The 26,737-nt window shown below is 30.6% G+C and overlaps 3 protein-coding genes across 6 annotated transcripts in view; 2 read left to right on the forward strand and 1 right to left on the reverse strand.

Annotated features, from left to right (window-relative positions):
• LOC125842351 (BAG-associated GRAM protein 1-like) overlaps positions 1-26,737 on the reverse strand; it is a 274,321-nt gene that overhangs the window by 223,625 nt on the left and 23,959 nt on the right. For 2 of the 3 annotated variants that reach the window (XM_049521626.1, XM_049521628.1), the window contains one exon: positions 26,310-26,642. The exons of the other annotated variant lie outside the window; for it this stretch is intronic. In XM_049521626.1, coding sequence (XP_049377583.1) covers positions 26,532-26,642 — 111 coding nt within the window. In that variant the 3' untranslated portion in view covers positions 26,310-26,531. Of the gene's footprint in view, positions 1-26,309; positions 26,643-26,737 lie in introns of those variants that run through there. 3 annotated transcript variants of the gene reach the window in all.
• LOC125842357 (transcription factor bHLH153) lies at positions 223-4,435 on the forward strand. 2 transcript variants are annotated; one of them, XM_049521638.1, is made up of 7 exons: positions 223-380; positions 512-584; positions 1,990-2,134; positions 2,576-2,641; positions 2,882-2,947; positions 3,646-3,693; positions 3,900-4,435. In XM_049521638.1, exons 3-7 carry the CDS (start codon positions 2,033-2,035, stop codon positions 4,023-4,025), a joined length of 408 nt encoding a protein of 135 aa, XP_049377595.1. In that variant the 5' UTR covers positions 223-380; positions 512-584; positions 1,990-2,032; the 3' UTR covers positions 4,026-4,435. The 2 variants fall into 2 exon arrangements, with proteins under 2 accessions (XP_049377595.1, XP_049377594.1); XM_049521637.1 differs by lacking the exon at positions 512-584 and having other exon boundaries at positions 226-380.
• Positions 17,162-23,807, forward strand: LOC125842350 (2-isopropylmalate synthase A-like). Its single transcript, XM_049521625.1, is given in 13 exon segments — positions 17,162-17,246; positions 17,249-17,792; positions 19,178-19,391; positions 19,476-19,556; positions 20,301-20,393; positions 20,485-20,571; positions 21,246-21,346; positions 21,845-21,878; positions 21,959-22,033; positions 22,177-22,260; positions 22,371-22,505; positions 22,626-22,771; positions 23,335-23,807. Coding segments are annotated over 13 exon segments (1,794 nt in total). The 5' UTR covers positions 17,162-17,176; the 3' UTR covers positions 23,465-23,807.

Below are 26,737 nucleotides of genomic sequence, written 5' to 3' on the forward strand. Positions count from 1 at the left end.
TATTTACACTTCTTGAAAATTGTAAAAGTGTATGTTGTTTCCCTCCAATTTATTTCACTTGAATTCAAATAAGTAATTGTAATTTTGAAGTGAAAAGTTGTCATAAGGGTAAAATTGTAACTTCACTGTGCTAATCATTATTGCCTTAATCTGTGTGCCATTTCTAAAGTGGACAACTAAAAAGGGGCGGAGGGAGTATATAAAATGACTTTCAAAAGCCCTTCCCACCCTCTACACTTGTTTTCTCTTTGTGTCCTTTCATTTCCAAAATTTTCTCTCCGATTAAAATTTTATCATTTGCCGACCATCTCTCCGGCCAAATACTGCCGGAAAACTCTAATTTTTAAGTGACTTTTGTTCATGTAGACTTCGAAATCAAGGTATTCTACTTGTTTCTTTTTTTATTACACCTTTGTAACTTGTAGTATCAAAAAAAAAGAAATTATTTCAAAAAATAATAAATTTTTTTTTTAACAATAAGCTTGTATGATTCTTTCTATTTATTTATTAGGTGTTCTGCGGAATTAATCGAGGTGCGTACAAATTAGCCAGATACCAGAGTCATAAAAAAAAAAAGGAGCTCGGTAATTCGATTTAGTGTTAATATTTCTTTTTGTTTTCATCTATTGAAGTTGATGATATTCTTTGCTTCTACAAATTTGTTTTTTCAAAAAAAAAATTGATTGGTTTTGTTGTATCAATTTGACGTTTTTATTAATTGGTTGTATACTTGAGTACGTTTAATTAGCATAAGATAAGGTTGAGATTGTGAAAAAAAAAGATAATTTGTGTATGCAAATGACCTGCTTTCATGTTTAATGAATGATTGTTTGAATTTTTTTTGGATTTGGCCCCACCAAAAGTAGGTTTATTTGAATTAATTTTCTCATCCCTATTCACATTACAGAAAGTCTATTAATACATTAATTAAAGGGTCATCGATTAAGGCATAATATATAAATAGACATGTTAATTTGACCTCAACTGATAGCTAAATACTCAAATTTTGAAAAAAAAACACATCTAGATATCTCAGTTCTGTCGAATGTGTCACGTCAGCATCGAGTGTTCACGACATAGGGGATGAGTTGAAGTTTTTGAATGTGCATTCTCAAAGTTGGAGTGGTTAGTTTGTTAGTTGAGTCGATGTTAAAGTGTCTATCATATAATTTGCAGAAATTGTCCAACTTGTGTTTTATTCTTATTAAAATTATTCAAATAATTGAGCTTATTATCGTTAGTTGCTGAGGCAGAGCGAAGGTTCAGGGATGACATTGTATAAAAAAAAAATATATGCATATAATTTATGTGATTATGTAGGCATAGATTCTGTTATTGATGATTGTATTTTTTTAATGCATTCCTTGTTATATTCTTAGTTTGTTTTATATAATAAGCACAACATATGCATTCTTTATTCTAACATAGTTTATGCTAATATTTAGTATAAGAAGATGATGATTTAACAACTACTAAGGTATTCAAAAGTTTTCATTTGCTCTGTAATTTGCTATTTTGTTATTATATTTTTCTTGCAATCTTGCTTCAAAAACATATCTTTTGAGCCGAAGGTTTATCGGAAATAAGCTCGAATAAGGTATGCATACATCATACCATCCCAGACCCCACTTGTGGAATTGTACTGAGTATGTTTTTGTTGTTGTTGTAAGTTGTAACGTATTCAGAAGCTTGTCACCTATCGTTTAATTGCGATATAATACTTTTTTTTGGACATTTGAATATTTTTTAATGCTCTAGACATACCTTTGGTGTCTCTTGAATTACAAGATAATACTTGGATTTGCATAAGGTTTTTTGAGTTATACATCCATACAAACTGGGAAGAAATTTGAAAGCAAGCATATTTAATTGTGTTCGCGTTGAAATGCATGTATTTTTCTTCCATGACAGTTCTTTGAACAAGGTGACTTCTGAAACATACGTATGCCTATTAGTATCCTAATATCCGTTCTCTTTTCTTTTATATAGGATTGCTATTACTTGTCAGCGAATTGAAGCAATAGAAGGAAAGATGATGCAACACAAGAGAAGTCCAATTTCCCTCGAGCATAGCACCAGCCTCACATCTCTTACACCAAAACGACTAAAGGCCGATATGCCCATTTCCTCTAAGGTTTGTTTTCTTTCCTTTTTGCTGCCTGCAATGCTGTTATTATTAGTGCACATGTTTATGGACATAGATATATTATTCATGAACTTATTATCTTGTATCGTATCATTTATAGCTCGTGGATTTAAGAATGCTTTTTTCTTGGATACTTTCAACATACATGTTCTGTGTGTTGTACATTTCATTGAGTTAAAGATTTAACATTTTGTTTGACTTTCAGTCTTTAGGCGAAGGTTGAACTGACCAAAGAAAATTCTAAAAATACTAAATAGTTCATTCAAGTTTCCCTATTTGAAGTGTCCGAATTATAGGAGGGCTTTGGTCACATTCATTTGGCTGCTCCGAGTCTCAAATTTGTTTTATTTAGAGAACTTTTTTTTTGCAACCTTTATCTTTGAGTTGTTGATATGGAGATTTTTCGCCTTTGCATTTTTCCTTAAATAGGAGAAGAAGGAGAAGTTTGGTGAACGAATAGTCGCTCTTCAACAGCTGGTGTCACCATATGGCAAGGTAATTCACTAATTCTGCAGGAATTGAGTAATGAATTTCAACTATTATTTTAAAGAGAAGGTTTAGCAAAGTTCATTCATTGAGGTACCAAAAGGTGGAATTTCTTTGAGTTCTTTTCCCGTGCATGCGAAATTATGTCCACGTAGAGCAGCTGAAATGAAATAAGCTCGCTCAATTCTTACTAAACCATGGAATTTTTCATCATAAGGATAAAATCCTGATTTCTGTTTATATTTGCAGACAGATACTGCTTCTGTTCTCCTTGAAGCAATGGGATACATAAAATTCCTCCATGAACAAGTGAAGGTGTGCCTTCAACAACTTTTTTCTCTTTCTTCATCTGTAGGAACTATAATCTCGCACGACTGATTAAAGACAAGAAAGTTTGTGGTGCTTTATGAGATTTTTCTCAGGTCGGGCCACTGTTGGAGCCTAGACACGTTTTTTGGACAAAGCTATGGGTATATGTTGAAAAAAATATGAGGGTGACGAAGTTTGTGGTTCTTTGTTTGTTATTATTTTTTAGGATTTTCACCATAAACTTCTGTTCATAGTGCTCGTCGTACTGAATTTTATGCCTCAGAATGTTTTACGAATTTAAGTGATTGTAAGATCACGTTTCCATATTTTCTAATATCCTCTGTCTACATTCTCTGCATCTATATCTGATTGTAGAGTTTAACTTTGAGAGTTCAGATATGTTCACATGTGAATATTGCATTCTGCTTGATGATTAAGTGTGTAGAGCGTTAGTTTTGTCGTATATCTGGAAGCAAAGGTCACGGATATTAACTTTCTGGTCGCCTCTTGTTGATGGTTGTTTCTTTTCAGAAATCTGTTAGTTTGTACCTTGTCAAAGGAAATTGTTTTTTCTACGTAAATAACATAATCATGGTATTTGTGTTACTGCAATTCATTTAGATTATGACGCCTTGGACTGATATTTCGAGTCATTTTGATCTCTGCTATGAACATGACCACATTTCATTTCCTGGTTCTTTCAGGTGTTGAGTGCACCATACCTCGGAGGTATGCCAATGTCGGAGACACAGGTTAGATTCCATTAGCACCATTTCTTGAAATTGCTTATTCTTTATAACCGCATCAGCCCCTGAAGAGAAGAGATGTCTAAAAAGTTCAAACCTTATTTGCTACATTAATTTGGAATCTATGATCATTCATTGATGTCAATTGTGTCGTATCAATTGAACTTGGAATTCAACCTTTGTTGAAATGTAATTCATGTTTTCATGTGAAGGAATCACAGCCTTACAATTTGAGAAGCCAAGGCTTATGTCTTGTGCCAGTATCATATACCATTGGAGTGGCAAACAGCAATGGTGCTGATATTTGGGCTCCCATTAAGACCTCACAAAAGTTCTAGTCTAGACAACGACGTGTGATTTCACCATCACTTACGTCCATGGTAAGGTCTTCGATTGACAATAATACAACCAGCGTTTCAAAAAAAGCAGCCGAAAGGATGCATTTTCAACATGGAGATGCAGGTATGTGATGATTCTCCTGGCAAGGTCCACTTGATTTTTTGTGGTTCAAACGTCTAAGGAGAACGTAGAGCTTGTTCTTCTGATAAATACTAGTAGTCAGATTTAATTTAAGGGCTAATATATAAAGATTGCCTGAGTTGTGTCTAGGTTTTTAACATAAATGTATATTGAAGAAAGAAATATTATGTAGTGAGTGATCTTTGATGCAAATGTATCAAAGATGGACTTGTATTATATGAGAAGCAATGGAAGCTCTTGAATAACTTGTTTGATTCAGAAAGACTTGATGCTATATGCCTTGTTTTCTTCTGTATTGTCTTTTTCAAACTGCCCTGTCATGTGTTATTTGAGTCGAGAGTCTTTCAGAAACAATCTCTATCTTCATGAGGTAGTGGTTTGCGTACACTCTACCCTCCTCAAACCCTACTTGTAGAAATACACGAGTATGTTTTGTTGTTGTTGACTCGGAAAGACTCGAATGGTCAGCGCCTATCCCCTCTGAATTGCAAGAAACAACACACAGCTTCAGAGAAACATGCCCCCATGTAGCAATCCTTCAAAAAGATGCGTACTCTAACGGAAGCCTTGGTCTTCCTTAACATCTCCCAAGGGGCAAAAATTTACAAGCATATTAAAAAAAATACTTTAGTATTATTATCTTCTAAACCGAGCAATACTTATGATTTTGTTTAAATAACATTCTAAGACAAGTCATAAATTAAGATTCAAAATATAAAACATATACACAATATTGCATCTCATATGACACAAATTAAATTTCAATCAAGATGGATCAACATACTTTAAAGGGTCATCCTGAACTACAAAATAAGAAAAGATTACATATGGTCACTAGCATAAGCATAGGTGTCATGATCCAAAAATAGATGTGATGACACTCGTCTAATCCTACCAAGACTAGTCAGCCTATATCCAACAATACTAAAGAAATGTGGAATACTCAGTCATTCTCAAATACCTCCAAAATTTGGTTGTCATGTGTACACACCACTAATGTATAAAACCAGAGTTTGAAAGATAAATACAAGTTTCAATGTCTTTGTCTCTTGAATAGAACAAAACATAAGTAAAGAACAAGAGGGTTAGTCGGAATGACAAACAACTACCTCTCAATATCCACATAAAGCCTCAGATGTAGATAGAAGAAGAGCAATTACATAGATCCAAGCTTGGAACCTACACAAGTGTAGAAGCAATGCTTGAGTACCAAACAACACGTCAGTCATCAAGCAACCCTCTAAAACAAGGTAAAACTAGCTAGAATACGAGTACTCTTTTCATCCCAACCGAACGGCCAAATCTACAACCTGCACAGAAGTTAGCCCAACCTAACAGTTTACAATAGTTCACAAGGTTCAAAATCACGATTCAACAGTTACATTTCATCAAATCATAAGTGTCAAGTTCATCAATCACAAGTATCAAGGTCAACAGTCATAATAATCAAGTTTATCTATCACATTCGTCGGCAATGACTTCGGCATCAATAACACTTGTCTGCAATGATCTCGGCATCAATAACACTTACCGACAATGACCTCAGAATCAATAACACTCATTGGCAATGACTTAGACATCAATAATAATCACCAGCAATGGCTTCGACATGAATAATACTTGCCGGCAATGACCTCAACATGAATAACACTCGTCAATAAAGACCTATGCATCAATAACACTCACCAATAATGACCTCGGCATCAATAGCACTCGCTGATAATGACCCCGACATCAATAGCACTCTCCGATAATGACCTCGACATCAATACATTATATCTCCTCACATTGTTTCATAACCAATGCAAATAGGCATGTTCACACAATAACTAAAAGAGACCAATCACAAACAATTCACATCTACAACAATACTATCAAAGTATCACATCAATCACCGAATCAATATCAACCCTCAAGGCAATTCACAATGCGCAATGCACCATTATCAACACATTGTTGTTTTCATTAACCGCATTTCTATCATTCAGATTATTCAATTCGAGCAATTAACCCATCATCTCATTCTCATTACTCCCCAACACATACACGAAAGAGAGTTCAAGATTCTACAAGGTTTAACAAGGTTTAGAAGTCCACTTGCTTTTATTCAATCAAAAGTCAATCCAAGACTTGAGCTTTTTCCTTCTAAACAATGTCCAAATCAATACAATCTAGTCAAACAAGTATTCACAATGAGATTTTGGAACTTACAACGCCCATATCGAGCAATTGAATAAATGAGTCAAATTGGCTCAAAAGTTCAATTCTAAAAATAATGTTTAAATCTGAAAATTGTTACACGAAGCATTAGAAATCCATTGGTGAAAATCATTTTGAACACGAAGTTGTATTCAACTCATAATCACCATTTTCCTTAAAACCCACATTTCTTGAAAACCTTTCAATTTGCCAATCAAGACACCCAATTTTTTAATGTTAAAATCCACAAATGATCATAGATAAATGAAGGTTTGGGTTCACAAAAACTTATCCAAAAGATTCACCATAAAAAACCTCTTTAAAATGGTCTCCAATGATTTTCCAAAACTCAAAATGGAAGAAATGGGGAAGAGCCCCAAAATTTTCTAACAAAACCCTCTCATGTCTCGCTTTCGCGAACCCAAGGTCGCTTACGCAATCATCGCGATTGCGACCCTGGTTCGCAAAAGTGAACCCTTAAAACTTGGCCAGGCATTGCTTTCGCAAGCCGGCTTTCCCCTAAAGTGAAGGTCGTGAAAGCGACAACTTCTCATGAATGTGAAGGTCAAGCAGGAATCGACCCCTCGCGAACGCAACTCATACCTCGCGGAAGCGAGGTTCGTGAAAGTGAATAACCTCTTGCTTATGCGAGGCACACCAGGTAACAGAACAATCAGTCAACTCTCAAATCTCCGAATGGATCCTCAGGATTCGTTCGAAACCTTGCCCCACAACCAAATAAGGAACCTGATTAAACTCTAGGTTCTAGACTCAATGAAATAATCAAAACACGGATTCAAGGTCTCCTTAACCGGATATCTGCAAAAGTCACAAAGAGTAAACACCTTAAAAGGCCAAAGCAAGCTCGAGATCTCTGAAAATTGAATCAAGATCTCCCCTAGGCCTAAAATCATCCCCCGAATTCAATAGAACTGTCAGAAATTTGATCCGAGCATCCGAACTCCAAATATTGACCAAAGTCAACCCAAAGGCTAAAATCTCAACAATTTCCAACTTAGCAACTCAAATCCACGAAAAGATTCTGAATCTGAAACCAACAAGTCTGTTAGATAAATTTCCATATTTCGGGACTGATGAAATCAATGGAATTCTATTTTGAGACTCAAAACTCCAAAGACACCAAAAACCACGTTTTAACAACTTTAGCCTTTCAAACTCAAAAACTTTCACAACACCCACTTTTTACTCAACACTTGAAAACTTATTTCACAAACCATCCAGAAATAACTCGGGGTAACCATCGGATCATTTTATCAAAAATTCTAAAAACAACCTTTCATATCATTACAATAGGTGTCCGAAAATCAGCTATTTTAGTAGTTACTCAAGCACTCACCGAAAAATATTCTCTCAAGCTCTTGATGATGTCAAACAAGTCAAAAGGTTTTTCTTTCTCTTTCACTACTACTAAGAAAAAAAAATAAAAATAAAATTTAATCCCAATTTTTTTTTGAAGTTAGCTTGTTCTAATTACATCACTCGAAAAAGAATCGATGCATAGAGAAAAATCGAGAGAGATTATTAACTATTACGAAAATTGATTAAAGAATTTTATGCTCTTGTTCTATTTGCTTTTATGCTCATAATCCTACAAAAATAAAAACAATACATAAATAATACAATGGAAAAATAAAATAAGATAGTAAATTTGAGTTGCCTCTCAACAAATATTTTATCTAATATTGTAACACGACATCATCACAATCATCACTTTTAGGATATGAACTGTACCCTTAATTTTACATCAATTTTTTTGCTACTCCTAGGACGGTAATGTAAAAATATAATGACCAAACAATTGATGTCGCATTTACATTTCTTGACCCTTAGGTGAGATATAACATTTTATTTTTCCGAAATGAAAATTTTTAGAATATAGGGGTCTTGTTCCTCATCTATACTCCTCTCTGACTCTTCATAGGTTTGGAAGACTCGATTTTCATGCTGCCAACCAAATATAATATTGAAAACTGTTTAGAGTGATGTCCAACATGCCCCACCTCCAAAATTGTACATTTTATACATCTTCACTAGTGTACTTCAACTTCAACATCCTCAATAATTAGTAAAGAGGAAAAAAGGTTCAAAAGTGAAAACTAATCTTGAAAAAAGGAGAAAAGTCAACAATATTGATTCAAGTGAGTGCTAAAAAAGAGCAGTCGAGCAGGAACAATAGGAAAATGAAATTGAGATTTGTATGCTTTATTTTTTTTAGTTTAATGTCATTTACTTATCTATCTCATCTCAACACATGTATTGTGTGCCATTGTCCGCTTGTATTGAAATTGTCAGAAAATTTGATTTCATATGCATATAGTTGTTAAAAAATGAGTACAAGAAGAACATGAACAAAAAAGAAATCGAGGGTTCTTTGATTGTCAATTTTGTATATAGTATAATACTTATATACATAGACATTTGTATTATTATATAACCACAAGTTGGAATGTTGATCTGTGAATACAATTATATTTGAATACATAAGTACTCTGTCAAATTTAAAAAGTTGATTAAGGAATTCAAGTATAGTTGGATACATCAATACTATATTGTTGGCCTTTTCAAAATTTTATTTACAAGAATACTTATACAGTTTGATACCCACAAATTGTATCTTTTTTGCTCATTTGTCTAATGTATCCATTCTTATACAGTTTGATACCCACAAATTGTTATCTTTTTTGCTCGTTTGTCTAATGTATCCATATTTTTGCTTATCAACAGTGTTGAAATGTATCCATATTTATATACATAGATACTTGTATTGTTATATAAGCACAAGTTGAAATGTTGATTTGTGAATACAGTTATATCTAGATAGATAAGTACTATATCCAAGATAAAAAATTGATTAGGGAATACAAGTATAGTTGTATCCAACGTATTCATTTTTGTGTTTAACAACAATGTATTCATTGTATTCTATATTGGTGTATTCATTTTTTGTTTAACAACTGGTGTATCTATTGTCATGTAGTTCACATATTCAAAATCGAAATACTTAACCTTCATTCACAAATTCAACAATTTGCTTACATACAATAACTTGAATTAACAAAAAAAATTTATTAATACCTTTACAACGCCAGAATAACAAATATGGAGACAACAAGAAAATTGAGTATGATGTATCACAATTTTTGTTAAACTGATAAAGAATATGACCTGATATATCTTTAAATAAGTAATTTTTAGTTATAAAGTTAATTATGGGAAGTTGCTCATTGTAGGACGTAATGTAAGGATAGTGGGTTATATTTAGAGTCAATTCCTTATTTAGTTTGTTGTACTTAAAGATGTATTAATGTATAAATAAAAAAAATAAAAAACGATACAAAAATACAGCAAAAAAATGATATAAATTGTAGTCATTTATTGTAAATAACATACTTATAGCTATTGGTATTCATTAACCCTATAAATATAGTTATTTTTGTAAGTTGCTCTTTTTTTATATTAAAAAAAATAAAAAAAAATATTACATAGTAAGGTAAACATGTAATATGCATTTACTAAACATTATAATTTGAAAGAATTATAATTCATAGCTATAGTTAAGATTTTACAATTTTTTATCTCCCTTCTCCTCTCTTTCTCTGCCCTCTCTCGCTTGTCTCTCTGTCCCCTCTCTCTCACCTCCTCCTTTCTCTCCCAATACAAATACAAATAGTAACAGTCATGATACAAATATAAATGGTAATTGTCAACTATACAAATCCTTTTTAGAGATACAAAATATAAATACACGTGACAACAGATGAATACAAATACACACAAGACAACAAATACAAATATAAACATGGAAGACAACAAATAAAAATACAAATACACATGACAGTAAATAAATGCTCTCTTTTAGTGATACAAAATACAAATGGTAGCAATTGCATACAAAATACACATGAATACGATGCAATTTTTTACGAAATACAACACTGATACAATTGTATTCATTGATACATATTGTATTTATTAATGCAATTATATTCATGGGTAGTTGATACACATACATACTAGTAGCATATAAACAATTATCCAATAAATATACAATTACAATTTACCTGTCTCCTCTTTCTAACATGTAGTTATGAATCATAATCAAGTAACTTATAACTACGAATCCTGATTATATATCTAGTTTTAGCTATTTTTCAAATTTTCTTATATTTAAACCCATAACTATGTGCTTATGCTGAACATTAAGATTCTCACTTGAAATATAAAATACATGACGAAGCTAATCATATCAACTACAAAACATTAGAAGACGTGGGAGTGTGTATAATCAATAATTAGTTGGTATTATTTTGATTTCTTTTATCTTTTGTTTCTTTAGTTCTTATTTTTATTTTTATTTGAATATAAGGAAAAAAATAACTAAAAGTAAAAAAACATACGTCTTAAAATTCTTTTTTCTTTTACTATTTCTTTAGAAAAGAAATTGACAATGAAAAATGTAGTTCATCTAACCACTAATTCCAAATAAAATACAATCTTTTTTATTTAATTAATATAATGAAAATTTAATTTTATATGCATACACAATGAATTTTTTTCTAATCTATTCTATCTCGATTAAATATAAAAAAAAAATTATTTTTATATTTATTGATATATTTTTTATAATCGGTAAAGCGGAACTAAATTTACTAATAGACAATAAAGAAAGATAAAAAAGAATGAAACAATAAATGGCTTGAAGGAAATACTATTGGAGGTTTTTAGACAACCAAGCAATGCAATGTTCAAAGGATAGTTAGTTACACAAATTAAAAGGGCACAATTTTTAAGAACAAACACTTCTATATACAATACTAGTTACAGTAGCCCGTGCTAGCACGGGCCCAACATATATTTTTATTTTTTATTTTAATATATGTGACATTAATAAAATTTTAACGGTCAAATAATTTTTTTGTATGTTCTTTAAATTTTAAGTTGTTGATTATTGTGGTTAATAATACTTTATATGTAATTTCTAATATTCTCTTTGTCCCAATTTATGTGTCATTGATAGAATTTCGAAAGTCAAGCAAATTTTGTATATGTCTTTTAGATTTTGAAGTTATTTAATTATTATGAGTTATAGTACATTTTACGTATATATTACATTTTCTATCCCAAACTATGTGACTTTCGTAGAATTTTGAGAGTTGATCAAATTTTTTGTATGTCCTTTAAATTTTGAAGTTGCTAATTATTGTGTGATTTGTAGTAGGTTTCATGTTATTTCAAATAATATATGTTATTTCCTCTATCCTAATTTATATGACACTCATAGATTTTGAGCTTCAACCAAATTTTATAGATGTCTTTATAATATTTTAGGGTTTAATACCTCTTTTTGATTTTTAATCCATTAATATGCTTTCTTCACAATTATCAGTAGAGCTACCTTTCAGTGTTGATGGTTTAGCAACATACCCTTAAAAGAACAAACCAACGAAAGCTTCCTCTTATTGCTTATTGTGGGTTTATTAAGTAAAAAGTATTCTAATTAATTCTACTAAAGATTCACTAATTGAATGCTGAGAGAAGTTAATTAATGTGAGAAAAGTACTGAAAGAAAGACTTAATTCTACTCCATCCGTCCAATAATTATTGTCTATTATACTATTTTGGAATGTCCTACAATACTTGTCCACTTTATGAAATCAATGGATAGTTTACCTCTTATCATTAATTATAGTCATTTTTCAATTATATTTTTTAATACATTATGCTTATTATATTTAAAGAATGATGTAATAATATATTACTCTCAATACTGGAGAAATATTATTGGAGAGAGAATAGTTGATATCAGTCACCAAAGCAATACAACTAAGTAGTAATAAGTGGGGCCCATGTTTTCAGAAAGTTGTGCGAATTATTTGTAGTTTTAAGGGGACAAATTAGTCCAATAGATACAAAAAATGAAATGCAGCTGCAGTACTCCTTTAACTAACCAATTGAATTACATTTTTCATGTGAAATTACAAAAGTAACATCTGAGGATTTTTTTGTCAATTCCCATAAATGGGAAGCTCCTCACATTCACTCTTATTAATAGTAGTAATATAATAATTTTCAAAGTTAAATTAGATTGTATTAATTTGATATTTGAAACAAAAAATTTAAATATGCAAAATCTATACAAAAAGTACTATAAATTGTAATTTTTTGCAACACATTGTAAAATATTAGTTAAAATTCTTATAGTTTGACTCTAAAAAGGAAATCATAACAATTAAAAATGTATAGAGAGAGTAATAAATAGGTAATTAAATTTCAAGAAGTTTAAAATAAAAGGTTGAAAAAAAGAATAAAATAGACAACATATATTGAAAATTGAAAACATATAAATAATAAATAGGCCCAAATAAACACTTGTCATGTGCTAAGTAGTAGATATTTCCACTTATTATATATAGTAATATATATAATATGTTTTTCTCTTCTTCTTTTTTTCTTAAAAATTATTTAAATTATTTACAAAGGATAATCAATTTAAGTCTTTCCACTTTTAAATTTGTTGGATTTTCTTAACCTTATCACCATCCATAACAGAAGAAAAAGACATGATTTCTTTAGTCTTCCTCTGTTTTCTTATTTTTTTTGTTTGAAACTTGTAATCACTAATTAGGGGTGTAAAAGAATATGAAAAAATCGACCAAACCGATTTATGTTATTTTTTCAATAAAATAGTGGACTTTTATTTAAGTGTATAACTGTCCCGAACAATTAAGATGGTCTTTTTGATTTATGGAAAAACCAAAAAATTCTCGAACCGAACTGAACCGAATAACCTACACGTATGTATGTAAATATATTTTATATATTAATAATATGTTAAATTTAATATATAAATATATTTTTATAATAATTTTTAAATATAAATATAACCTAGGTCCTTGGCGACTAAACAACTTTGGATATTTGCTCTTTAATTAACATTTACTTAATTAGGTTTAAATTTGAAAGATACTGTAATACATACTCTATCAAACAATACAGTAAAACCTATGCAAATACTCCTATTAAATGTTTAACATCAAACAATACGGCAACAATGTTTTACATTCTTGTCTTCTTAACGAAGAATTAAAGTGCTTCTTCAAGAACATATTTGCAAAATAAATATTTTAATAGTAATATATTTTGAGGTGATATTTTAAAAGTAAAAAGTAAATAAAAATTAACCGAACCGTCGGTACCAAAGAGAACCCGATAGATTTTTGATGGACTTGGTCTTAGGATTTTAATAGTTAGGTTAAAATTGAAGTGTTGGGCTTGAGAAAATGGCAAAGTTAAAGACTTAAGTTGGTTAAAATTTAGGGATAAGGGTCTGAAAAATATCCAACTTTGGTCGAATTTGCTGTTGTGATACTAAACTTTCATGAGGATCTATTACCTCCCTAGACTATTTAATACCGTATTTTAAACATATATATTTGCCCACGTGGACATAAAAAATAATGCAAAATTATAAATAGTGATGTGTGCACGTGGGCACATATATACCTTTAAAATATACTATTAAATAGTTCAGGGGGTAAAAAATACGATATTAAATAGTCTAGGGAGGTAATAGGTCCTCATGAAAGTTTAGTATCACAACAACAAATTCGACCAAAGTTGAGGTATTTTTCAGACCCTTATCCCTAAAATTTAACACAATATTTATATTTTATGTATGAATAATATATAAATAATTATAAAATTTATATATATAATTTCACGGTTCGNTATATATAATTTCTCAGTTCAATTTGGTTGTTTTTGTGATTTTTTTTAGTAAAACCAAAACCAAACCAAAGAGTATCGATTTTCAAAATTTAAACCAAACCACACCAAATGTCTTTTTTTTATTCCGTTTGGTTCGAATTGCGGTTCGATTTGATTTGATTTTTTAAACATAACCATGAACAACCCTACTAAGAATGACAATAAAAATGAATATTTATTTTGTAGTTTTACATTAGTTCAAACATTTAAATACACAATTTCATTTTAATTTTTGTTAATCTTTAATCATATAATTAATACTTATTAGACTTATTTTAGCATGATTTAGTACGTCTAAATTATGATAATTTTCATTATGACTTATTAATTTACAATGTTTATTATTATTTTTTGTTTAATATTTTAGTGTCATCACTCTTCTCATATTTTGTGTTATTTTCTTAAGAAACACCTTAGATAGTTATATTTTAATAGGATTAAAGAAATATTTGGAATACAAGTTAATTATATATTTGTATGAATACTTTACTGAAAAACGCGAAGAAACTTGAAAATCCAAGATTGAAAAATCTAAGTATTATTGATTCGATTTGATTTATAAATTTAAGAATTTGAATAAATTATTAATTTAATATTTAAAAAATCCAAACCAATCTAATCATATACGCCCTTACATTTAGTTTATTTAAACATGAAAATTCTAGTATTTCATCGAATAGTACCATTAATATTATGTCAACTTTATTATATTAAGAAAAGTCGAAGGGATTCTTGTACCATTAAATCATTAATATTATTGCGACTTTATATTAAGGAAAGGCGACTTTAATTATGCCATTATGGTACATCCTATATTAGTAATGACTTTGAATTAGTCAGTTATAAAGTTTTACATTCTACATAAAGCTTGATACAAGAATTTTAAATACAAAAATTGAAGCATAAATTTATATTTTATTAAAAAAACTCACATGTATATCTATTAATTATTTATTCATATATAAATAAAATTTAATTTATATCATAATTTTTAAAACTATTTATATCTCATATAATAATTATTTTCACTAATATAAAATCTGGTATTACTTCAAATCAATTCCTACTTTTACCATTTAAATTCACGAAATTCATTTTTTTTTTTATCAAATTTATTTATTAACCAATGTTCAATGTTGATTTTTTTATTGAATTAATAAATGTTGTATTTTTTAGAATTACTTTGTGATAGTTTACTATGCAATTTTATAAATCTTTGCTTATTTGGTTAAATTATATAGAAAATGGGACAATTTAATAGTTTTAGAACTTATGTAATTTTTATGTTTATGCGAAAACATACAAAATAAAAAGTCAAAATTGCATATCCAAATAAAACTTCAACTTCATATCATGATTTCATATTGCAAAGCCAAACGGTCCTAAGAATCTATGTTTCTACTTCTAGAACATGCCTACTTTTCTTTCTATTTAACGTGCAAATCGATGTTGTTTATCATTGAATGGACGACTGATATTGATCCAAAAAATAAATTAATAAATGTTTTAAGACTAAAGCAATTAGATAAAAATAATAAAGATAAAACCATTTTAGGTCAAAACAGAGAGTTACATATAATATAATATTATATTATATTATATTATATTATATTATGTTATGTTTGATGCACAATAATTAAGCTAGTGAATTACAATTATAAATTAAGGAATCAATTGTACACTAATAATAATAATAATTTCAATTATATTAAACTAATAAAACTGCTCATTGCCACCACCCATTTCCAATTTTCACGGGAACCCAAAAATATTTCATACGCAATTTTTTTAATTAAAAGCTTATGTAATAACTAAAATAGTGAGCATAATTACAGTATAAAGTAAATTTCTCATACAAATGAAAGAATATATAGTCATAGGTGAAAAAATGCATAGTAACAACGTAACAATATTAATCATGCACCTTGTTACAAACAGAAAATAACACAATCTTAACAATACTAATGACTAATCTTGTTGGGTTCAAGTTATTGACATCAAATTGATCATTACTTACAAAATCAAATTAAACTCTATTGAGAATGATATTCAAATGAATTTAAAGACTCATTCTGATAACGTGTTGTAAAATTAAAGTAATTAGATAGAAATATCAAAGATAAGAACAATAGAAATAGAGAGACAAGAGAGGAGAGCTTTCTCATTCTTCCAATTATTCAAGTATCTACAATAAGAATCCTTCTACCTCTATTTATAATATTACATAGATGCATACAAAAAACTAATCATAAATATGACATTAATGATGAAGAAAATGAAGAAGGTTATAGAAACGTGAGGTTACAAAAATAATGATTATAAAAGATGAAGATAGAAGTAACGAAGATAATCAGTGAGAATAATTACTTTTTAGTGTAGTGAACATTCATACTATAATATTTTATACAAAACAGATAATCATCATATCATAATCACAAGAAAAGTAAGAACTAGTTACTTATTAAACTAATAAATCTTTAGAGAAATCTCAAAATTATCCCAAAAAGATAAACAATTAAGACCCATTTGAACTTAAATATATCTGGGAAAACTTTGGAAAAAACTTGAAAAATAAATGTTTGGCTATATAATTTGTCTCTGCTTATATTTACCAAATATTTTAAGTTTCTAAATAAAAAAGAAAATTGCTAAGCATTAATAAATAGAAATAGTGTGATAAAATTTCTATATCGATATAATTATTTTCTTAATAAATGTATCAAGTTAAATAATAACAATGTTTACAAAATCTCTTTGTGAAGATGATCTAAAATCTTTGGGATATGAGATAAACGTTTATGAGGTAAAGTTGGACATGAGTCATGACTTGGTGTCCACATTATTCAAATATCCAAAAAAAAAAAAATTTTTTAAAAAATGTCAAGTTTTGGGAATCTTTTTTTATATCTCCCATTTGTTACTATCAAAACCCCACTATTCTTCTCCGTGTTTGACCATTTTCTGCACATTTCTACAATGTCTTCTTCTCTTTGTTCAAACTCTGTATTTTCTCAGAAAAGTAATGTCTCGTCCTTTCAATCCAAAAATGTTCTTCTTCATCCAATTTCTAATAGCAATAACTTCAATTTTTCAATCAAAAAACAGCACTACTCCACATTTATTCGATGTTCGATTTCGAATCGACGACCTGAATATATACCCAGTAAAATCTCCGACCCAAAATACGTCCGCATTTTCGATACTACTCTTCGTGACGGTGAGCAATCTCCAGGTGCTACAATGACTACAAAAGAGAAACTAGACGTAGCTCGTCAACTAGCGAAACTGGGTGTCGATATAATTGAAGCTGGATTTCCAGCTTCATCTGAAGCAGATTTCGAAGCTGTGAAATTAATTGCAGAGGAAATTGGTAATAATAGTTATGATGAAAATGGATATGTGCCTGTAATTTGTGGGTTATCTAGATGTAATAAAAGTGATATTGATAAAGCTTGGGGAGCTGTGAAAAATGCTAAAAAACCTAGGGTTCATACGTTTATTGCTACGAGTGAAATACATATGAAGTATAAATTGAAGATGAGTAGAGAACAAGTGGTGGAGAAAGCAACGAGTATGGTAGCTTATGCTAGAAGCCTTGGATGTGAAGATGTTGAATTTAGTCCAGAAGATGCAGGAAGGTATGTAATTTTTTATTAGATAAAATATTAATTTTAACATAAAATTTAAAATTAACTTTATTTCGAAGAATTTCAATTAGGTACATATATTTTTATTTTATTGATTGAAAGTTCGATTTTTTTCAAGGTGGCAATTTAAAGGATATAGAATATTTGATTTGAGTATTAATTATAGATTCCATCGCATGCGAGGTACCAAAGGGCCCAAGCATTTAATTCACTTTTTCTTTGTTTACTAACTACTGGGTTTCTATAACTTTATGTCGGTTTGTGTGCATTTTTTTTTTATTTTTGTCACGTTGAGATTAAAATAGTATACTTCTCTTATGATTGAAAAATGTCTGGTAGGTGGTGAATGATAATTGATACGGAAGATGAAATTAATATTTGGGTTGTTGTTTGGAATACAGAAAATATTGTCTTTTTTAGGAAAAATGTGTGTTCTTTTTATATAATTTTTATATATTTTTTTAATGTTATTATTTGATTCAGATATAAAATTTATGATTTCATTTTGTTTGAAAATTAGTGATTGACTACAACTTTAAATTAAAAAAAAGTACTCCAAACTTATTTTCCAAATCCATGTTCATGAATTGCAAATAAAGTAATCTATTCTTTTTTTGCAAAAAATATACCAAACATATTTTCATCTTTAAAATTTCAAATAAAATAAAAAATATTTAAAATTTATGGCTAAACGCCTACTTTATCTTTCGGTGGCTGAACTAGTTAGTATTCCATGAAATAATCTAGGTGCACATAATCTGATACAAACTTCATCATTCTTTGTTGACTCGAATGAACCATCTCAGAGTTGGAGGTGGAAAATGCTTACTAACTAAGCAATTCCTCTTATCAACTTTAAAGAACTGGTCGTTAGAATAAAACCTTCATAAATGTAGTATTAACTAGGCAATATTTGGTTGCCCTTCTGATAATTTGCATAAAATTTAGTATTAGTTATACAGTATTTGGTTGTCTTTTTTATTGCAGGCATAAATAATATCTTGATAAGTTATGCATAAATATTTTAGGTGAGAAATAAGAATGTGATTAATAGTACCTGAACTAAAATTACAAAATTGTAGTATTGTCCTTCACAATAGTAAAAAATCTTTTATTTTGTTTAAACAATAAATAAATATTTTAAACTATACATGATATACTAATTTGAACTATATTTAACTAAACATTCAACTAAAAAAATAATTCCTTTATAACTTTTTCTTACATAAATAATTGTTGCATATTCCCCAACAACATACCCGTGAAATCCTACAATGGGGTCTGAGAATGATAAAGTGTACACGAATCTTGAGTGCGGGGTGCTTTTTGATGTAAAAGAAGACTGAGTGTATATTTTTTATTTACTCCACACTCAGGTCTGATCGAGAGTTCCTTTATGATATCCTTGGAGAAGTTATTAAAGCTGGTGCAACAACACTTAACATACCTGATACGGTTGGATACACTGTTCCAAGTGAATTTGGACAATTAATTGCTGACATAAAAGCCAATACTCGGGGGATTGAAAATGTGATAATTTCAACACATTGCCAGAATGATCTTGGGCTTTCTACTGCCAATACTTTAACTGTAAGTGTGCTATTTCTTCCATGCCAAAATGGTTATGTACTAACTTAATTTGTATGAAGAGTATTGAAGCATGTTCAATTTCAGGGAGCTTGTGCAGGTGCAAGACAACTAGAAGTGACCATTAATGGCATTGGTGAAAGAGCTGGAAATGCTTCTCTGGAGGAGGTGAGTTAGAGAGTCTTATACGAAGAAAATTGAGGTTTTTATACTACCAGTAGCAAAGGCTTTTCCCATCGCGAATTACTGAGAAATTTGTGTTATAAAATATGATTTTCCCACTGAAACAACTTATTAGGAAAATGCATGGTGGAAAACAGATTCTCAATGAATCGTTATTGTCTTAACAAATTAAAAGTATGAGTAAGAAAGGAATAGAAATTGTGTATTGCTTAATTCTTATTCGTGAAGATGTGAACATATGGGAACAGGTATATTATCATTATATTCTTTGTTAGAATCGAATGAGAAAAAAATTGTATGAAGAAGAACAAAAACAAGTGCCAACTAACTTTTGTGCTATATAATACTGTTAAAAGTTTGAACTTTCCTATACTATGGGATGACTGAAACATGAAAGATGGATACTTTTCTTCCTGTCCAGTAAATGCTTGTTTCACCTACCAATAGGTTTCATACTTCTGTTACAATATAGCTAATATAAGGGACCAGCTACTTCTCTTTTTTTGTTTAATTCAAGACAAATCATTTGACAAGAACAACTGTGAAAATGCAACAAATAACGGATTATTTTACAGCGTTTGATGTTGATACCTGAAACTTGAAAATTGACACACTACTGAATTGTATAGGAACTCTTTTGCCTCTTTGATACTTTTTTTTCTGTTTGGTCATTTTCTCGTGCTGTCTTTCTTTCGTTTAAGTTTTTACCTTTCCCTTGTACTGAAATAGGTTGTAATGGCCTTAAAATGTCGCGGAGAGCAAGTATTAGGCGGCCTCTACACGGGGATTAACACTCAACATATTGTCCCGTCGAGCAAAATGGTATTGTACCCCTAGTTGCATCTTAATCTTCTAGACTTATACCAGCTAAATCTGTTTTCTTTGTGCTTTGTGATGACCTATACCTTTGCAGGTGGAGGAGTACACTGGGCTGCAGGTGCAGCCACATAAGGCCATTGTTGGAGCTAATGCATTTGCTCATGAAAGTGGCATCCATCAGGTCTGTGTTATTTGTTCTAATAGCATTGATGCACCTAGATTTAGTGTTGCAAACTATTTCTTTGTATTACTGTGCTAAACATAACATGTAGCTATTTAAGTTGAAACATCCATTTCGTTAGTCTACTGCAGGTATTGTGTTTTACTGCCTCTTTCTCAGACTGGACACTTGAGTCACTTGTTCTCTTTTAAAGCTTAAGTATATGTATATATTTCATCAAATTATGCGCATTATAACAGAAACCACAGGTGCTTGTAGATTAATATATCTTCTAACTCCCAACATAAAGGGCTTAACTTCAAAAGATTGAATCTACCCAGTCTTTCGTCCCTGAAATTTTCCATTTCCTCTTTGGCCTTTTCACTTAAAGGTGTGCATTTTCTGTAATTTTCTCTAGTTGAATTTATCAATTTATCTTCTACATAGCTGTTAGAAGTTAGAGCTCAATTCAATGTTTTGTTTTGGCTGACTGTTCACTTCAGATTCATCTTTGATTTCAATTATTTCAGTTATCATTCTTTGATTATCTGCAGTTAGTTCCCTGTTGGCCCCTATGTTTTTCCTTTCCTAATGATTAGATTTACTAACTTTCAACTATCGTAAAGTTGTCAACTAAAAGAAGAGATGATAATCTAAGTCTCTTCTGTCTTTTTACTTCCCTTTATATGCTTTAGGATGGAATGTTAAAACACAAGGATACCTATGAGATTATATCTCCTGATGATATTGGGCTTAGTCGTTCTAATGAAGCGGGTATTGTCCTTGGGAAACTCAGGTATGCGTTGGTTTTCCAGTCAATATTTATTTTTGTGAAGTCATAAGGATCATTCAATTTGTTTGCAAGTCTATGTTTATTGTGCTTACTTTGGAAATAATATTTTTTACTACTGCGAGTATAGCTCCATGAACTCCACACCATTAGATTTGATCTTACATTTACTATCTCCTTTTAGTTGCTATCATGGAATAATTTCTTTTAGTACTGGAGTACTGCTCCATGAACTCCATACCGTTACTATTTCAACAGTAAATAGTCCTCCATTTTTAATAAAATAGTATATTAGCCTATAGTATTTCTCTCTTATGTTTGAGCTAAAAACTTGTTGAGATTTTCTTGCTATAATTTGGTTATTTCACTATTGTATCACACAATCATAACAATTTTTTTTACTATCCTCCCTCCTGTGCCTCCTTAATTTTTCATTTGCCACGTTCACATTGAACTACATCCTTCCTTTAGGAAAGCAATAACATGTTCAATTTTTTTTTGCAGTGGTCGCCATGCATTGAAATCCAAAATGCTTGAGGTAAGTTGCATACCTTGTGAGTAGTACATATTTCTCATATCATAAAAAATAGGGATCAATCATTTTAATGTCTATTCCAGCTTGGATATGACATTGACGGAAAAGAACTAGAGGACCTCTTTTGGCGTTTTAAGTCAGTAGCTGAGAAGAAAAAGGTGAATTGAAGTTTTCATACTTCCGTTGTTAAGCGTTCAATAGCACTGGGAATTTGTACTTCTACCTGTGTGGAACAAATGTAGAGGTTGAAAGGAGAGGAGATACGCTGTCCATTTATTTGTCTTCCCTACTTCTCTTTCAGAAAATTACAGATGATGACTTAATAGCACTGACGTCAGATGAAGTTCTCCAGCCTAATGTTTATTGGAAGCTTGGAGATGTACAGGTAGATGAAATTCTTCCTCTGTCTCGTCTTTGCCGGTCTTTTTGTCAATTTCTTTTGGGTTGAAAATAATAGTTCAGCTGATTCAAAATGATTTAACGTTCAATCGACAGATTACGTGTGGAAGTCTTGGCCTCTCTACAGCAACTGTGAAGCTTATAAACACTGATGGTCAAGAGCATATTGCTTGTTCAGTTGGAACAGGACCTGTTGATGCAGCTTATAAGGGAGTGGACCTCATTGTGAAGGTTTGATACAACAGAAACTCTCATAAAACTGATGGTCAAAAATTGCAACTGTATTTATGAAACATTTATTCTTTATACTATTTGTGTACTGCATTTAATGTACTTTTCCTCGTTATGCAGGTGCCTATAACGCTCCTTGAATATTCCATGAATGCAGTCACAGAAGGTATAGATGCCATAGCATCAACCAGAGTGTCAATCTGCAGTGAGGATGGGCATAATGTAACGAATGGTTCAACTGGACAGACTATTCACCGCACATTTAGGTACGAAATATTGTTTGGCTCTTTCAGTTTTACATGGAAAATTTCCAAAGAATGACACAGCATGGAAGTGTAAATGTAGCCAGTGCTACCAAGATGGGAACAGAAAAATATGCACACAAAATATGACAAGTAATGATTTCGATATCTAAATGCCAAACCCCTTTAATGTATCACAGGCTCATAACACAGGTAAGGAACTTCAGTATCTAATATGTCAAGCAGTTATATAATGTAGATGCCCTTTGACAGAAAATTACACTGTATATACAAGGTTAAAATTAAGTATATTGTATGTAGATATAGTAGTTGTTGAATCCCCTTGTCTTCTTTGTGTGTTCACTTCTTCATATTTTATGAAAATCCTAGCTCCACCACAACAATACAAGTAGGAGGGACAAATGCTTAACAAAGTGATGACATGCTTCACTGTATATCAAAAAGAATGTCCTACAAATATGCTTGAGTCCATCACATAGTTGATCATCATTTTCTTAGGCGATTCATAGGTTACCAGAATAAATGCATCAGTTTTCCTTTCTGACTTGTCTCATCTTTTCTTCCAGTGGAACTGGAGCAGATATGGATGTTGTTATCTCAAGTGTCCGAGCATATATTGGTGCATTGAACAAAATGTTGAGTTTTGAAAAGCTGGTCTCAAGATACAGCAAACCTGAAGACAGTGTGGTGGTATAAATGGTCCTATGTTCTAGTTCTCGTCATTTCTCTTGTCAATTGTATAGAAGTAGGGTAGGGTACCTTATCAACAAATTACGACTTGCCTGGAAGAAGTGACAACGATAAAAGGCAAATTTGAGTCGTCATGCATTTTCATTTTCTTCCATTCTTCTTCTGCAGGTTGATGTACAGCTTGTAGTATTAGATGTGTCATCTGTGAAAGTCATTTAGGCTTTGTGTTGTACCAATTAAACAGTCACTTAATGTGGTTTAGCTTTAAATTTGTTTGTGCTTAAACAAAGCTATGTTAGGAGCTTCTCTTTGAAGTTAATTACAGAAACATCTGAGGTTTCTTTCTGAATGGTTTTTTAAATTGCAAAAGTCTGTTTTATTGTTTATTTTATAGTATTAATCTGGTTCTTTTTATTTCCAAAGGAAATGTATTGAGGGGCATAGCTAGGTAGAGCCAAGACTGAGTGGATAATCATACTGTTTGTTTGTTGAAATAACAAACTATTAATTCAAATTAAATGTTATAGCCATAGTTTCTTTTATTTGTAATTCGCAACAAACATTTCATGATTTTTGCCATCCCATTTGTATATCAAAATATACAAATAGATTGAAATATACAAATGCAGAACCCATTTGTATATCGAAATATACAAATAGACCTAAATACATATTTTTTATGTATATGTATACCGAAATATACAGATTAATAGCCATAGCAAACATAAAGTTTGTTATAGAGCGCAATTATACAAACTATAGCTATAACATACAAATATGATTTTTATGTTTGCTATATATGAAAATTGCTCTTGTTTATATATGTAGATATTGAATTCCTTTTGACATTTTTTTGTATTTATTTTTCATATTTTGAATTTTCTTAGTAAAAATCGTTTGTCACTTCAATTGTTGCATCTAAATTTTCAAATTTCTATTTTTGCAAGAAGTGATGACAGACAGGGATCGATTTTATATGGCTCTGTTTCGCATATATCAAAATAAAAGATCTTTGTCAACATTAAGTAATAATTAAAATAAACCATCTCCTCAATTCTCAAAACACATAAACTTTACGTATCTCAACAAGTAACAGATAATATAATAAAAAAATACAAAACATATTTTATGATCCTAAAAGTATAACATGTGTGGATGTGTACTCCGATCCCAATGAAATACAGTGCAGGCGTGTAGATCTGATCCAAAATTCAAGATATACTTATGAAAGTCAAATCAATTTTATTTATTTATTACTTCATGTCAAATCACTGTAAAACTAAAACAACAATTATCACGAAATATTATCATAATCGGACCTCAAATCCATAAAAGGAGAGTAAATCATCAACTATAAGCCACGTATCTTGCTCATTAGTCATATAGAATCATTACAAACAAGTAGAATAGTCAAATAATCCATATCGTAGCACCTATAATTGCTCATCATCTTATTTCTTGCAAAATTGGTTGATCTATAGTTTACCTTGGAGAACTCATACGTTCAAAATAAACTAAGTCGGATAGTTTTGAGCAAAGACCATAATTGACATGCAACGATTCACCTATACTTATCCTATTCATAGGTATTAGATTTGTGGAGTTTGAGCTTTGAGGGTTGGTGTTTACTAGATGCCTTTATTTGTTTTGCTTAATTATACATTAGAATTTTATTTTGGTCCAAAATTTCACATTTTATTCTAACTAGTAAAATTATCCGCGCCTCACGCGAGCGGAAATTTAATATCACGGAATTTATAAAACAATACTTAAAACATATCAGCTATTAAAACTAAAACACTATATTATCTTACATGCAAGATTACATAGTCTTTCCCCCTTAATCTGCATCCGAAAATGGAGTAAGGATGTGGTCCGTTCTAGTGACAAAATTTCTATTCTATTCTATATATGTAGGAACGAACATTAATAATGTAAAGGAAAATGCAAATTATAACATCTTATTATTTATCCTTAATAACATAAGCATAACCGTAAAAAAAATACCAAGATCTATAACAATAAAATGAAACAAAAAGGAAAAAATTGAGCCCACTGAATGCACAATGTCCCCTTATGAAAATTATTCCCCTCTAGTACACAGTGTTTAAAGGAATAGATTCTCTCAGGATAGAACAATTCTATTCACCAATGTATTGATACAAAAACAATAGTGTCAGTGAGACACTCAACAGGAGCAAAGTACTGATTTTTTAAAAATTATTTGAGTTTATATTTTCTATGGTCATTTGTATTTACATGGCACTTTTGAAAAAAAGTAAAGACAATTGAAATAATTACAATATAACCTGACATGATAGAATTGCTCGGATGATAAACACTTCTCACTTTCTACGTTAAAATTGTGAGTTCAAGTTACCAAAGAAGCAAACTTCATATATAGGAAAACATAGTTGAACTTTTAACTAAGAAAATAGAAATTTTGCAAAAAAATACAATAAAAAAAAACAATCTAGGAGTAAGAGGAGGGTGATCAGAGATTATCTTTTAAGGATTTCCATCCTCTACTTTTTACCATTTTTTGTGATCTACATAAACAAACAATAGAACACTGACTCATTTAAGGTATCTAACATTATTGGGCTACAAATAATCTGTTGTGTCAAATGTGTCCAAATATGTTATTTAATCATTCTGTCTATCATTTTACTTGTATATACGATATTTATTTCTGATGGAGGGTGTCAAGTTGGAAACCCTCGGCCTTTGAACAACAACAAAAAAGAAACATAAAAAAATGGAGTAAAGTGTTATGGATGACTGGATAAGTTTCCACCCTTGCATTGAGAAGCGCAATATTGAGAAAAACACAATTGAGGATACTAGGAAAAAGAAAAATCATCTAATCTTGATACAAAAATTGTGATCCATAAATTTACAAAAAAAGCACCACTTGACCTCTGTTTGAGGAATAGGGTGCAGTTACTATCCAAAGATTGTGACAAACTTACATGGACTTATGGTAGTACTATCTTACTTACAAACAAACAAAACAGAATTATGAAACACTTTCAAAGAATTCTGAAGCTAAATATAACCTAAATTAGATGTTCTATTGAGTAATGGAAGGCTCAGATGCAGCATTTTGCATTTCACTACCTGAGATTCCGGATTGAACAAATGAACGAGCCATCCCTGTCATTGCTGCAACCTCCTTCTTGTACTGCATAGGGGGTGGAAGAGAGTACAGGGGGAAAATATGACATAATCAGTTTCTTGTGAGTCAGCTTCGCTGCAGATATAGGCAAAAGCACGAAA

Source organism: Solanum stenotomum, chromosome 10 (assembly GCF_019186545.1).
Source record: "Solanum stenotomum isolate F172 chromosome 10, ASM1918654v1, whole genome shotgun sequence".
Taxonomy (NCBI): Eukaryota; Viridiplantae; Streptophyta; class Magnoliopsida; order Solanales; family Solanaceae; genus Solanum; species Solanum stenotomum.

Coding starts and splice junctions, on each gene's coding strand:
- LOC125842357 (XM_049521638.1), top strand. CDS start 2,033: ATGATGCAACACAAGAGAAGTCCAATTTCCCTCGAGCATAGCACCAGC. Junction 2,948..3,645: donor TCCTCCATGAACAAGTGAAG/GTGTGCCTTCAA, acceptor TGGTTCTTTCAG/GTGTTGAGTGCACCATACCT. Junction 3,694..3,899: donor TGCCAATGTCGGAGACACAG/GTTAGATTCCAT, acceptor TTTCATGTGAAG/GAATCACAGCCTTACAATTT.